This window comes from Macrotis lagotis, chromosome 1 (genome assembly GCF_037893015.1).
Source record: "Macrotis lagotis isolate mMagLag1 chromosome 1, bilby.v1.9.chrom.fasta, whole genome shotgun sequence".
NCBI lineage: Eukaryota > Metazoa > Chordata > Mammalia > Peramelemorphia > Peramelidae > Macrotis > Macrotis lagotis.
Genome location: NC_133658.1, coordinates 718,643,245 through 718,659,451, shown reverse-complemented (window position 1 = coordinate 718,659,451; position 16,207 = coordinate 718,643,245). Strand labels below are relative to the sequence as shown.

Here is a 16,207-nt window from a genome sequence, read left to right as displayed (position 1 = left end):
GAACACTGAGATAAAGGGAAGGGCAAAAGTTTTTGAGAAAATAGTTTTCCCTAGTTTGTTTATAAATTAGGGATGGGACTTAAAGTTAATTGAATAATGAATGAAAGATATATTTTTGTATATTTAAGAACATATCCTTTTATTGACTTAAAGCCCAAGATGAAGATTAAAAAGGAAATGAGGAAGTAACATTTAAAGAGAGGAGTGATTATCCACTAAGTTACATGTGAGAAGGTTGTCATTTCTAAGCCAGCTATATAACACTAATACATACAAATTTGATGACACATAATTAAATAATGAGAGGTATGGCATAGTAAGTAGAGAGGCAGCCTTTAAGTCAGAAAGACTTTGACATAAATTGACTGTGAAACTCTGAGCAAGTAACAACCTCCAATTAACCCAGGCAATTTTCTAAGACTCAAGTCCAGTAACAGTTGCCAATCTGTCATGGTAGAGTAAGTTTTCTCACAAAAAAAATTCCCTAAAAAACTTTTGACAAAGTAAAGCTTATTCCTATTTTAAAAAATTAGAAAGCATAAGAATAAATGGAGATATCCTTAAAATGATGAGTAGAATCTATTTAAAATCATCAGCAAGAATTATCCTAAATAGGAATGACCTAAAACCTAGTAAGATCAAGGAAGAAACAAGGATGTCCATTATCTCCACTATTATTTAATATTGTTCTAGAAATGTTAGCAAAAGCAATGTCAAGAAAAAGAAATTAAAGGAATTAGAATAGGCAATAAGGAAATAAAACTCTCACTTTTATAGATGAAATGATATAGAGAATTCTAGAGAGTTAACTAAAAATTAATTGAAATAACTCACAAAGTTGCAAGAAATAAAATAATCCCTCATAAATCATCAACATTTCTATACATTACCAACAAAGTCCAGCAGGAAGCAATAGAAAGAGATATTCTCTTTAAAAATCACTGTGCGTGGGGTGGGTAGGTGGCGCAGTGGATAGAGCACCAGCCTTGGAATCAGGAGTACCTGGGTTCAAATCCAACCTCAGACACTTAATAATTACCTAGCCATGTGGCCTTGGGCAAGCCACTTAACCCCATTGCCTTGAAAAAAATCTAAAAAAGAAATCACTATACATAATATGAAATTCTTGGGAGTCTACCTTCCAGAATTACCATCACCTGACCATACGATTCTTCTTTCCAGCGACCATGAGGATCTTGTGGTTAAGAGCAGATAGAACTATAATGTACCTCTGACCCTGCTTCTCCATGGTAGAATCCAGATACTCAGAGTTCAGGAACTCTCTCCACACCACTGCCCTACCTGGTGCCATCTTTTAGGTTTTCTTGGACCTGAGGAGTAGATATTCAGTTGGTCCCTGGGAAATCCCCCTAATGCACAGGAAATACACACTATCCCCAGCCCCAGGGACAAATGTCCACTCCAAAGAACCAGAAGTAGTAAGGGATAGAGAAGTAAATGGCATCAAAGCCAGGAAGACCTAAGTTCAAATCCCACCTCTGTCAAAATTGGTTGGGTGACCCAGCTGAACATTTAACCTCTCAGTGCCCTTGTCCAGGGCTTTCTAAAATGCAATAGGCCACATATGGCCCTCAGGGTGATTTATGCAATCTGCCTGTGGATTTACAGATGTTGAGCTACCACAGAACTCACACTAAAAATGGCAAATCAAAATATATTATCTACTGTTTCAATAAAAATTTGAGTAGATTGGACAGCCCTACTCTAGACAATTAACTAACACCATAATGTGCTGACTTGCACTGGTAAAGGTAATTTGGAAATCATCCTATAGGCATCTTATATTTCATTGAAACTATAGTATTGGGGCAGCTAGGTGGTGCAGTGGATAAAGCACCGGCCCTGGAATCAGGAGTACTTGGGTTCAAATCCGGTCTCAGACACTTAATAATTATCTAGCTGTGTGGCCTTGGGCAAGCCACTTAACCCCATTTGCCTTGTAAAAACCTAAAAAAAAAAAAAAAGTAAAAGAAACTATAGTATTGTTGAAAGATCTGTAATTGTTGATGTTTGTCAAATTTATAATAAAAAAAATTTACAGTAGGTTAATGAGATAGTAGGATCTAGGCTTACCTCGGAGAATAAAAGTCTCAAGGACTAAGCATCAACAGTGAAGGAGGGTTCTTCACCGTAAATAAAATTTTTAACTATTTTTGAAAAACACAGTTTTATGTGCTCCACATTGTAAGGCTATTTGAAAATTTACTATACATAAATAATATCTGAAAATAACAATGTCTTTGCTAATCAAACTGACTCAACTGAACAGGAACATGGCAAAACATTCTTATGTAGTCATTTTCAAGAATTCTCAAGAATCAATCACATTATCAAATCTTTTTTCAATTGAAATTTTATTTTGTTTTTACAATTATATTCAATGGTAGTTTTTCAACATTTATCCATTTCCAAATTTATGAGTTCCACATTTTCTACCACCTTCTCCTCTCTTCCCCCTCCCCACGGCAGCAGTCTAGTAAAAATTGTACATGTACAATCATGTTGAATATATTTCCATTTTAGTCATATTTTGAAAGAGAAATAAGAACCAAAGGGAAAGAAAAAAATCATGAGAAAGAAAGGAAAAACAGAAAAGTTTTTTAAAAAGTAAATATAGTATGCTTTGCTTTGCACTCAGATGCCATAGTTCTTTCTCTGGATATAGATGGCATGGTTCTTAACAGACCTCTCAAGATTTTCCTATCAAATTATTTTTACAATGTGGCAATAGTCAGACTTTTGAAATAACTTCATTCTCTCAAAGTAGATGTTTATTAAAGCAATACACTATCTTTATTCATTTTATACCATTTGTGAAGAATAACTATATTAGCAAAGATAAAATTTTTCTTGACCTAGTCATATGTAACATCTATATTATATTTAAAGATGAAATAGACCTCTCTAACCTAAAATGCCTCACTCAAAGTTAAATGGATGCAACATTTCAAAAACTGAAAGGTTTTTTTACCCTTTAATAACAAACTAAAATATAATCCTTATGAGAAATCTGAAATGATATTGTTGTTTAGATTTTAGAATGGTCAAAATGGAACAATATGATTTATTTATAATTAAAATTATTCAAGTGAATACATTAATGGTTGTTTCCTTTGTAATTAATTACATAAACACAAATATTTATCAAATTACTAGTCTTCCCAAGGAATCTCCAACTTACCTAAAATTAGTTTAGAAATACATTTTAGAGGAGCAGCTAGGTGGTGCAGTGGATAGAGTACCAGTCCTGGAGGCAGGAGGACCAGAATTCAAATCCTTGCCTTAAATTTAAAAAGAAATTTTTTTTTAATAAAATTTAGAGAAAAATCCTTCTTTGACAAAAGATAACTGGTTATTTATTTTCTTAGCTCTCCAAAATATAATTTTTTCAACCTGTTCTTTGCCTTGGGTGAGATAAATTTCAATACATTAGACATAATTTGTAGGACATCATTTTATGTCAAAAGAAAAATGGCCTGATGACTTCTAGAAAAAAAAGTTATTCATATTAATCTGATTTTCAACTGATTTTCATTCTTAAAGAATGCGTGATCCAAAATAAAATATAATTACCTTATTTCTTTTTAAACTTCACTTTAAAATTTTATTTTTCAGTTAAGAATCATTTATTTTCTCTCCCTTCTACACACACTCTCAATGAATTTTAAAGAAAAAAAGAAAAGCAAAATCATTGTTCCAAATGTGAAGTCAGGCAAAACAAATTCCCATAATAGCTATGTCCAAAAATGTATGTTTTATTTTTCGTCTTGTATCCATCACCTTTTGTCAGGAGATAGCATATTTCTTCTAGAATTGTGATTGGTCATTGCATTTATCAATGCAATTTCAAAATCGTTCATCTTTTTAGTGTTGTTTTATAAATTGCTCTCTCTCTATTCTATTAGCTTCATTCTGCATCAGTCCACATCTTTCCAAGTTTCTCTGAACTCATCTCTTCAGTCCTCTTCGTATACTATTATTCTATTATGGATATTTTCTTTAATTTGTCCAACTATTCCCCAGTTGATAGGCAGCCACTTAGTTTCTAGTTCCTTGCCACTACAAAATGACTTTTTTTATTTTTGTACATATAGGTCCTTTTCCTCTTTCTTTGATGTCTTTAGGAGTATGGGTGTAGTAATTGTATCACTGGATAAAAGGGTATGCCCAATTTAGTGCCTTTTGCAACATAATTCCAAAATTTTCAGAATGACTAAACCAGTGTACAATTCCACCAGTAATTCATTAATGGGCCTATTTTCTTTCATTTGTTTATTAATTTTAATTTTTGGAAACAAATTAGTCTGGCAGTCAGTCAACAAGCATTTAATAAGCAGCTATGAGCAAAGCTCTGGGAATACAAAAAAAAAAAAAGGAAAAAATAGTCACTCCTCTCTCCTCCTCTCTGAGTGTTTGTTCTCTGGGGAGAGAACATTCAGCTATACACAAACAATATACATATGGGATAAATTGGAGTCAAGACAGAGAGGAAAAAACACTAGCATTAAGAAGGACTTGGGGGGGGGGGGGGGCTAGGTGGTGCAGTGGATAAAGCACCAGCCCTGGAGTCAGGAATACCTGGGTTCAAATCTGGTCTCAGACACTTAATAATTACATAGCTGTGTGGCCTTGGGCAAGCCACTTAACCCCACTTGACTTGCAAAAAATAAAAATTTAAAAAAAATTTAAAAAATAAAATAAGAGGGACTTGGAAAGACTTCTCACCAAAAGAAGAATTTGGAACAGATAAGATGGAATATTACTAGGCTATCAAAAATTATGAACTTAATGATCACAGTTAATGAATCATTAGAACTTAATAGAAATGTGATGGTAGCCTGGACAGGACTAGGGAAATATGAAAGAAGAGAGGGTTTGAGGGGAAAGATAAATGAGTTTTGTTATGGACTTGCCTACACTATGAAAGACTTCATGGAGGGAATGAAATTTCAGGAATATTCTTAGCACAAGATTCATACTCACGTTTTCACCAAAATGTGATACAGTAAGAGAAGTAGAAAATAGTGCTTCCTCTGTTAGACAGTATTTCTTCTTTTTAAGAATGTTCTTGGAGCAGCTAGGTGGTTCAATGGATAGAACACCAGTCCTGAAGTCAGGAGGTCCTGAGTTCAAATCCGGACTCAGAAACTTAATAATTACCTAGCTGTGTGACCTTGGGCCACTTAACCCCATTGTCTTGGCAAAAAAAAAAATGTTCTCATGGAAAGACTATGAATTATTGCAAAGGGAAATAAATACAATTAGGAAAAAATCAAAGATTACAACAATGTGAATAAAAAGAACAATCACAAACAAACCAAAACTGAATGTTGAGAAATTATAATGATGAAATGTGACACCAAAGAAGAACTGTAAGAGTACACCTCACCAGCCCAGTAGAGAGAAGGGTTGATGTAGTGGAGTGTTATGTGCTTGAAATATTGTATTCAATGTCATATTTTTCCAATATGTTCACAGGTTTCCTGATTTTTCACTCCCTTGTTCTCTTTACTTTTTTCTCTTTGTCATAAGGGTGGCTCTCTGAGATAGTGTAAGGGGAGCCATAAAGGAAGACATATCAGCAATATAAGAGCAAAATATTTCAATAGAAATCTATTTTTTAAAAAATAAAGAGTTCTCGAGGAGAAAATTAAAGAATACCATGCCAAAATTTACAAATAATATTCAAATATCACATAGTCTTTCCATAGTGGATATTTGTTCATTAATGATGATCTGATATTAAACACATTTAAGTGTCAAGGTGTGATTTATGTTGGCATTCTATTTGGAATCAATCCATATTTTTCTACATATTTATGATATTGACAGAAGCATGATGATGGCAATCTAGATATTCTAAAGGAGAGACTTAAATCTACCTTTTCCTAAAAAATTATTGATTGTGGAGAAAGATTTGAGAATTCTAGGACATTTTAGCTAATGTCATTGTGCTGTCTGAAGTTAGTTTTTCCCCCACAGACTTCATGACAAGTTTTTTAAATTGATAGGTATCATTAGAATTCCCAATAATATTAATATGCTTAGAATAATATTCAACCAGAAGCTGGGGATACCGTGGCTTCAATATTTGGCATGCCAACAAAATCTGCTTCCCCTCTTCCATGTCCTTTCCATCAAAAGATAATGTTTCCTTTCGTAGCTCAAAGGAAAGACAGCATGAAAACTCCTCAATTAATTTCTTTACTTGTTTCAAGTGATCAGAGTGAGAATTCTTCTGAGAATCTTGTAAATATATTGTGGTGACTTCATCATTAACTATCTCTTTACTCACAATGTCTTCTAAAATATTTTCATATATTTGGTTATACTTCATATATTTAAATACATCTGTATCAAGGACAACTATTTGTTCATTTCTGGTAGTATTTGGCATTGCAGACTGAACTGATGACACAGATGTACTACATTCTGGATAGGTTTTCTCCTTCTTTCTTTTTTCCAGACTGACACCTTTTGTGTTGTTTCCATGAAGAGAACTGGCCCTTAATAACAAAATGTCCTTTAGCTTCTTGATTGCTAAAAATGACCCTTGAACAATAACCTCTCGATTAGTTTTCCCAAGGTCAAATTTCAAGGATGGGATTTTCTCCTTAAGTTCTGTCACCAGATTTTCTAGAACAGCTTCCTTTCCAAAAATGGATAAATCAAGATGAACAGAAATATAACGAATGACCTAAAATTTAAAAGGAAAGAAATTGAAACAGAATTATTCAAAAGAGCTATATTCAAAATGCAACTTTTCCTTTTTCTTATGTCTATTGACTTGGCATAATCCAGGCCAAAATTAGTTTTCATTTGAAGTAATGAAATGACATTCTTGTCACACTTCCTGTTTCTAATCTCCGATCACATTGTTTACCAAGGACAAAATTCTGAACCCATTTTTAAAATCAAGTTGTCTTTGAAGATGCTGTATTCCTTAATTCCTCCTATGCTCTTGTTTAACTCTTCTTGTTTTAGAAATTCTTGCTCAAAATCCCCACCTTGTATTTATCCAAATCTTCTAAACCTTTCCCAAAATAGCACCTTATGCCAGAAATGACCTTCTTCCCCCCACACATTGAAATATTTACATATTTAATTAATCAATATAAATGAAAAACATATGATGATATCTCAAAAGTATAAACCAAATCTTTAAAGGCTGAAAATATGTACTCTATATATAAAGTTTAGTCCTTACATGAATTTGGGCTTTGAGAATTGTCATCAAGACAATCAACAAGTACTGATTAAATAAGACACTGTGTTTAGTGCTAGGAATGCAAAGAAAGACAAACCATGATCTTTACTCTCAGTGAGCTCATATTCTAATGGAGGAGACACCATACAAGTTTGTGCATGCAAACTATGTACACACAAGATAAAAGCAGTATGAGAAGGAAGGTATGACCAGAATAGAAGAAGAAGGTAGGCAGGGACCTGGAAAGTTCTCCTGTAAAAGATAGGATTTAAGTTGAGTCTTGAAGAAAGTCAGGGAAGTCAAGATGTGCAAGTAGAGGGTAAAACCATTCCAGAAATGGAATCAGAAAATGAAAAAGCAGAAAGTTAGAAAATGGAATATTGTGAGTGAGGAACAAGACCAGGGTCAACAAATTATAGAGTACAATAAAGGGAGTAAAGAAAAATATGGAAAAGATAGGAAAGGTCAAAATTGTAAAGAGTTTTAAGTACCAAACAAAGTATTTTATACTTGATCCTAAAAACAAGAGAGAACCATTGGAATTCATTGAGTTTTGGAGGGTGGGAAAATAATATGGTCCAACATGCACTTTAGCTGAGTAGAGAGTAGATTGGAGTGAGAAACTGGAGGCAAGGAGAACAGTAAGATTAATGCAGTAATAGAGACAAGAGGTGATGAACAACTGCACCAGGGTGATTGGCTATATCAGTGTAGAGAAGAGGGATTATATGAGAGACTGTGATGATAGAAATGATAAGACTTAGCAAGATTTTAGATATATGGAGTGAGCATAAGAGAGGAGACAAGGATGATGCAAAGGTTGTAAGCCTGGACATCTAGAAAGATGGTGGTGGTTTGGTGGTTTGGGCAGGACTAGGGAAGTAAGAAAGAAAGGAGAATTTGAGGGGAAAGACAAATGAGTTTTGTTGTAGACTTGCCTACACCATGAAAGGCTTCATGGAGGGGATAGGATTTCAAGAACATGCTTAGTACAAGTTATATACTCACATTTTCACTAAAATGAGATACAGCAAGGCAAGTGGGAAGTAATCCCTTCTCTGTTAGATAGTGTTTCTTCTTTTTAAGGATAGTCTCAACATCTAATTTAGAAAAAAAAATAGATAAGATTCTCTCACCTGTTTTTGCCAGTTTTCAACTTTTCCCTCAAAAGTAAACATCTAAACTAATATTCCTTGCTTTTAGCAATGTTGTAGAACTTGTAGTCTCATTTCCAAAAGCATGCTCTATAGGAAAAGTCTTGTTTTAAAGAATATACTTATGTTAATATGCAAGTATCTTTCTACCTCAAATGAAAAGCTATTTCAGAAAATCAAAGGAATTCAGAATTGGAAAGATCATCAATAATCAATTAATGTATATTTGTTAAGCACTTGCCATGTAGCAGATTTTGTGTTCTGCAGGTGAGATACAATGACAAAAACATAATAGCCTCTGATCATAAGCTTATATTTTGCCATTGGTGACAATATGTGCATACATATGCATGTTAAAAAAATAGATATAAGGTGTTTGAGACAAAGGGAACTACTCATTGTAGTATTTTTTTTTAAAGGTCTCATGTAGAAGAGGTCACTTGAGCTGTATCTTGAAGGAAAATAGAATTTCTAAGATATGAAGTCAAGGAGGAAGTAAATTCCAAGCAAGGGAGACAACCAACAAAAAAAAAAGACATTGAGTTGAAAAAGAAACTCAATTTGACTATACCAAAGAGTGTGTGGAGAATGTGTCATAAATTTGGAAAGACAGGAGTTTAGATCTGGTACAGATGATAAAAATACATTCAATCAATCAAAGAACATTAAGTACCTACCAGGTCCCAGACACTGTGCTAAGCACTGGGGATAAAAAAGAAGCAAAAGACAGTTCCTGCCCTCAGGGAGCTTATAGGACAGTGAAGTTTAGTGAATAGAAGAGTGACATGGTTGGGTCTGCTCTTTAGGAAAATCCTTTTAGTTAATTGGACTAAGGGAGAGTGAGATTTGGGGTTTTGGGGGTTGAAAGATTAATTAGAAGGTTGTTCTAAATGTCTAGGAGGAATTGAACAATAACTTATCGTGGCTTTATGGATTTGGAAATGTTGTGAAAGTAGAAATGACAAGATATAACAATAGCTTAACTGTGTATGGAAGGAAGTGTGGTACAGTGGAAATAGTACTAGATTTAGACTGGGTTCAAATTCTTTATTTGAGGCATCCATATCTGCCATGCTGGGTCTGGTCAGGACAGAATTAATTAGGTCTATTTAACTTCATTCTGAACATTGTGCTTTAATAAATTAAGGTAGCTGATTCCAGTATTTCTTTAGCTACTACATCTCAGTTTCCAAGTTATGTTGAACTTACCATATAAAAAACCTGTAGGACTCCTAAGAATTTTTAAAGATCACTGGCAGTGCATTATATCTGAACCCTATCATGCAGCTCCTATGGGCCTATTGGTATATATTTATCAGAAGTATCTAGGTACTCACTTACTATCTCCTCATTGACTTTGGGTTTTCATTTCCTGGTTAACCATTTTTTGTTCTTCATCTCCCAGGTTGAATCACAATCCTTTGATATTATATTTGACTTAATTTAATAATTATACGAAAGAGGAAAGTTAGCAATGATTTCCTCAAATTCACTTGAGCATTTCAATGGATTTCTCATTTTGTTGTAAAAATTTTTTTAAATAGGAAAAAGTAAATTTTGAAATACCTTTTATTTCCTTGTATGTCACAAATGCAACTCCTTTGATTCTTGTTGGATATGTAACATTTTCTACTTCTCTATATTTGTTATTAGCCTTCTGGAAATAACCCCTCAGAATATCTGCCATGACTTCATCGTTAAAATTTCCAACAGGAACATTAGAAACCACAATTGTCCTTTCATATGCTTCAGGTTCTTTTACATTTTGAATTGAAGCCTGTTCAAAAAATGAGATGATGTGCCTTAAAAATTATAAGTTTTGATAAAACATGTTTAACCTGTATCAAATTGCTAACCTTCTCAATGAGGAAAAGGGGTAGCAAGGGAGGAAGATAAAGAATTTGGAACTCAAAGATTCAAAAACATGTTAAAAAAATTTTATGTAACTGAGGAAACAGAAAATATTAAATTTTTAAAATATGTGAAAAAGGATACAAATTTTATCCAAATGGCATTTTACCTCCTCCTTAAATTCGTTATAAATGATTCAAATCAAGAACACAGCATAAGAAAAGAGTATATTTCTTGAAAGTACAAAAAAACTTACTATTGAAAATAACCTTGAGATGGAGACCAACATAAATTATTTAGGAATACCTGAATACCATCTGGAGATTAAGGCCTGCCAGTCATAGGATTCCAGAGATCTACAGTAGTGGTTCATATACCAACCCAATAGAAATCAACAAGCAGCTACTGTAAAGTATACAACTATTCTTAATCTTGTCCTTTCAAGTGACAGCCTACAGGACTTTCATAGTGGAAGTTTCCCAAGTCTACTTGAAAATTAAACCCACACAAAAATATTCATATCCTCTGACCCAATTTATATATTTATAAGGTTTATAAATTTATATAATTATATATATAATATTTATATATATATAATTATATACATTTATAAGATTTATACCCTAAGGTATAATTTTTTTTTCTCATCAAACTGCACTTCTCCATTATGCCTCAGAAATCATTTTATTTTTGAAAATCATTCAGGCCTGGAACATATTATCTTGGAAGTACCTTCTGACCTAAGGGCCCTCCTTCAGATTAAAAAGTTCATCCCAGAACCCATTTTAGGAGAGTCCTTTTCCAACCATCTTTTCATTCAGACTATTCTACTCTGGCCTTCACCATCATGCCTTACTCCATCTTCTCTCTTTTCAACTTCTTGTTATGAGTGGTTTACCTCATTAGAATCTAAGATTCTTGAGGGCAGGGCTCTTTTTTTGCTTATATTTGTTTTCCCAGTGATTAGCAGTGCCTGGCATATTAAGCAATGTTTAATAAATTCTGGTTGACTGACTTAAGATTAGTGTTATTTATAAAAAATATATCTACACAAAAATATTCATAGTAATAGTAAAAAAATAAAAATGATGCACCCAGGATTGAGAAATGGCTAAGCAAATTGTGATATGAAATTATCAAAATATTATTTCATTGTAAGGAAGGTTAAGTATAAAGACTGCAAAGAACTGTCAAAGATATTTATTAAGCAATGCTAAATAAGGAAAACACAACCAAAAGTATACCATTCACAAACTTCTGTGCCTTTATTCAATATATTTGATTTTTTACTAGTTATTTCAATTTTTGTTCTTTACTATCCTTTTCTCATGCTGTTTTTAGTTCTCATTCATATATGTGAATACTTGTATGGGTCAGTGGAAGTTAAAACAAAATTTATCAATAAAAAAAATTATTTACAAGGCAGTAAAACAAACCCGGAGCTTAGAAATCAATTCAACTTTCCCAGTATTGATAAGGAAATTCACTTCATCATAACTTTTAAAAGGATGAGTTCATAAATAATACTTAAAAAATACTTTCTTGGGGGCAGCTAGGTGGCACGGTGGTCAGAGCACCAGCCCAGGAGTCAGGAGTACCTGAGTTTAAATCTGGCCTCAGACACTTAATAATTACCTATCTGTGTGGCCTTGGGCAAGCCACTTAACCCCATTGCCTTGCAAAAAACTAAAAAAAAAAAAAAAAAACCCAAACTAAAAAAATACTTTCTTAGGATTGATAAGTAAACTGTAAATAGTAAGAATCATAAGAACATGTAGAGATTATCAATCTTTTTTATTTTTGGTCATGGGCACCTTTAGCAACCTGGTGAAGCCTATGAACTCAGAATGTTTTAAATTAATAAAATAAAATACATTAGATTACAAGGAAACTATAAAGAAATACTCATCTTTTTTGGAGGGGGAGGGTTAAACATATCCCAAATTATGAAACTTAAAGAAGAAAAAAGTATCTCAGGACTAAGTCTTGAGGAATAACCACAGAGAGGAAGCATTATAGTTAAGTCAGCAGAGATAAAAATGTTTTATCCTTCATTCTGGAAGAACATAGCATCAAGGAAGTGATACCATGACAAACACATGAATTATATTTGAGTGAGGGGGGCTGTGCTAAGTCACCAGCCTCACTTTCTCCTCCAGAGTCATCTGGATCTAGTGGCCAGATATAAATCAGGAAGACTGGATGTGAGACAATCAGGGTCACTAGCCCAGGGTCACTCAGTTAGTAAGTATTTGAGGTCACATTCGAACTCCTGTTCTTACTCCAAGGTTGGTCCTCTAACCACTGTGCATCTAGCTGTTCAGTCAGCAGAGATAGGAGAAAAGAAAACCAAAATGGATGACTGAGATAATTTGTTATCTTATAAAAAAAAAAGCCACTGGCAGAATTTTCATGACAGCTTCCTGGGAGAAGATAGAAGTTAGCATAAAAAAAAAACAGAACAATCTCTGCTCTCAAGGAGATAAATATTTTCTATACAATTGTAGGCATAGTATAAAAGGAGAATGCGATGAAGGTAAAGGAGACATCCAGGCAAAGAATTCCAGGAAAATTAAAGAAGAGAAAAAATAATTTGCTGTGTCAAAATAGACTAATATCTGAGAAACATTAGAAGGAGACAATATCTAAGGTGAAATAATATACTATGAGGGTGTTGAATTTAGTTATTTTTGGACTTTGACAAGAACTTTGAAGATGAGATATTGAGTTTGCTTGATGCTTTTGCAAATCACACACACTCTCACCTTAATTCTGCGTCAACTACAGAAAGTTCTGACCTCCTCAGACTTCCAATCTGATTTTTTTAAGATAAAAATGTATACTCCTCTTTCCAAATCAGAAACAACCCTAGATATCCGAATGGGTTCAGAAAGGGTTAACCTCCGGGATGACCCAGCCACCAATCAGAAGCATTGTTTTGCAATGACAAATCTGTGGCCCGGGAGAAGAAGCCAAAACAAAACTTCTTCCAGGAATTGCCGTTTCTTTTGTTTGCACATAATCTTAACCACCAAAGAACTCTATTTCAGAGAGCATTTGCTTGTGATCTGATCACAAGTTAAAAATAACTACAGCACTCAGACAAAGGATTTTGCAGAGTGCTAAACACAACTGGAGGATCACTCCCAAATCATTTAAAGTGGCTTTCCCTATCTTTTAGTAACTTGGGTCAAGAAGGCTATCCTGTCTCTGCCTGCCCTTTACGCAGGCCCAGGATCCAAACACAAGTGCAGGTCCACACCGTAGAGGTTGCTGGCCACCCTTCTCTCGTCTCCCTCCATCCCTTGCACCTCTTCATACATTTTAATGCCTCCCATTTCTGCTGCGTTCAAAGTATGTCAAGAAGCTTTGCTCAGATCTTTCTCCTTTTAAACTTTTGGGAAGAAGCAGACAGGAAGGAAAGATGTTTGGGGTTGAGAAGGCGTGGAGAGCGGAGCGGGGATAGGAGAGCAAGAGGAGTGCAGTGCCTAGGAGAAAATCTAAGGAAAATTAACTTGCCATGACTTGTGAAGCGTGCTGGGCTCTTCAACACCAGCGGTTCCTTCTAAAGAAACCTAGCCCGCTGGGAGGAGACAGGGCTAGGTTTTAGTTTCTCTTTCACCCACTGGTTTAAACTGGCCAACCTTGGCAGTGAGCTAGGGACTCGAGTAACTCCGCCCCGTCTCCCCAGCAGCCACCCAACTTGACGTTCTAAGGTCCGGGAGGCCGCCCCAAAGTTCTAGGACCGCTACATCTGGCACCCACGAGCGCCTAGAGGAAGATATTAGATGTTCTTTCCCTCTCAAGTAGAGGGGATTAAATGGAAGGCGAAGTTTGAGCTTGGAAAAAGCCATTTTTTTCCCCTCACTGCCCGCATAAAACTCCCCAATCTTCCTTCAACAACAACACCATTTCTTCCTTCTGTATCACGTCTCCCCTTCTCTAAACATTTTAAAGATAGAAAGAATTTCACATCTTTCTTTCCCCGTTTTCCTCTTTAGTCTTTCTCTCAGAGAGAGCTTGTGGCTTCTTAGGATTGTCCCCCTGCCTCCTTTCCTAGTAGAACCGGGCACTATTATCGTGTCATATATTCCTAAATCACAAGGAAAAGAACTTTTTAAGTCTTCTTTTGGTACCCCTTTTTCGACTGAGGAAACATCCAGAAACACTAACTTATCGAAGGTTACACAACTCCAAGTTGAGAGGTGGAAAAGAGGTGTGATTAGCTTCCAGTTTCTATATTTGATTCTATATAATCTTTATATGTGTTCTAAGAAATTGGATGTACAGGACTGGGAAAGGTTTTGTTCCCTGTTTGAATGTTATTTGAATTGAATTAAAGCATTTAAAATAGGTTGTTCTTCCTCTTTGGAATCTATTGATATCAGTCTCTCCATCTTGCAATCTTTCTGCGCCTCTGCCCCTTCTGCCTTTGAGTCCCTGTCTTTTCCTAGGTCTCTATTTGGTTTCATTCCTGAATTTCACAGGATCTTAGAATTTCGACCTGACCAATACCTTAAAACCCAAATATTTTAGGACCTCCTAGTTTTAAAGATAAGGAAACCAGGTTTAAGTGACTTAAGTCAAGAGCTGGAAGACCCCTTCAATCATCTAGTTCAAACTCCTTATTTCAAAAGTGAGAAAGTTAAAATCCACAGAGGTCAAATGACGCACCCAATGTCTCAAGTAGTGCTCGTTGAAGCTGGATTTGAATCTAGATTTTCTGACTCCTTACAGATCTCTTTATTCCACATTTTTAAGGGTTTGGTATTTACTATGAATGGTCAAAATCCTGAAGGGAAAACTCAAGAAATTTCTAATCTAGTAAGGGAGAAGATACATGTATACAAATTGATACAATGCAAAAGTGTAAGAAAGATACAAGGTGCTATAAAAAGAAACAAGAAATAAAAATAATAAAGTATATGTGGTTTGAACTTAGCCTTGAAGGATAAGAATTTCGAGATGGTGATGTCTAGGAGGGTAAAAGGGGAAACATCAAGTATAAGAAGTGGTGAAAGGGCAGGAAGTATTGGAAAACTGACTACTGTGAAATGTGAAGGGAAATAGTCTCAGGAAAAAATTGAAGAGGTTGGTTGAAATCATAATGAAGGGTTGTTGAATGTCAGATTAAAGAGAATACCAAGTAGGAGCTGGCTTAAGTCTTTGAACAGAGAAATGACATGATTAGAGCTACTTTTAGGAAAATTAAATTGAATAGTGATGATCAGGATAGATTGAAGACTATCAAAAAACCAAATATATCATCCAACCCTTTCCAAAATAACCTGATCTTCTGACATTCTTTTGTTTTAGCTCAAATTGCTTCTTATTCCAGACAAACTGCTATTTTGAAAAACAATACATTAAGCCTTATGCCCTTGGGGTTATGGAAATAATCTTTTGGGGCTTACAAAATCCTTAGGGTGAGAGGTGGAAAAAGGTGTTATTAGCTTCCAGTTTCTATGCTTGATTTTATATCATCTTTATATGTGTTCTAAGAAATTGGATATACAGGACTGGTAAAGGTTTTGTTCCTTGTTTGAATGTTATTTGAATTGAATTAAAGCATTCAAAAGAGGTTGTTCTTCCTCTTTGAAATCTATTGATATCAGTCTCTCCATCTTGCAATCTTTTTGCCCTTCTGTCTTTGAGTCCCTGTCTTTATTCCCTTCCCTCTGTCTCTCTGTAACTGTTCATTTTTCTTTCCCTCCCCTCCTCTCTACTCCCTCACATACACCTTCTTACATCACTAGAGAAAGATTCAGAATGAGAGAAATACAGACAGACCAACAGAGAGAGAGAGATAGAAAGACAGGTACAAAGAGAGATAGAAAAAAGCTGACCTACCTTCTTTTACTTATGATTGTAAATGGTAGGCAGGACCAATGATAGAACTAGTTTGTGTTTCTATATCTGCCAGAGTTTTCATAGACAAAAGGGTAAGTATGTCAGTACATGGAGAAGAATGGAA

The 16,207-nt window shown here is 34.7% G+C and overlaps 1 protein-coding gene across 2 annotated transcripts in view; it reads right to left on the bottom strand.

The window, feature by feature from the left end:
- Positions 1-871: 871 nt before the first annotated feature.
- Positions 872-16,207, bottom strand: part of RBM43 (RNA binding motif protein 43) — a 15,439-nt gene continuing 103 nt past the window's right edge. The window contains exons 1-4 of one of the 2 annotated variants that reach the window (XM_074216009.1): positions 13,753-16,183; positions 9,949-10,159; positions 8,237-8,328; positions 1,809-6,718 (exon numbers count right to left, since the gene is read on the bottom strand). In XM_074216009.1, the coding sequence (XP_074072110.1) occupies positions 5,948-6,718; positions 8,237-8,328; positions 9,949-10,159; positions 13,753-13,755 (1,077 nt within the window). In that variant the 5' untranslated portion in view covers positions 13,756-16,183 and the 3' untranslated portion in view covers positions 1,809-5,947. Of the gene's footprint in view, positions 6,719-8,236; positions 8,329-9,948; positions 10,160-13,752; positions 16,184-16,207 lie in introns of those variants that run through there. The other variant, XM_074216010.1, reaches the window with a different exon arrangement.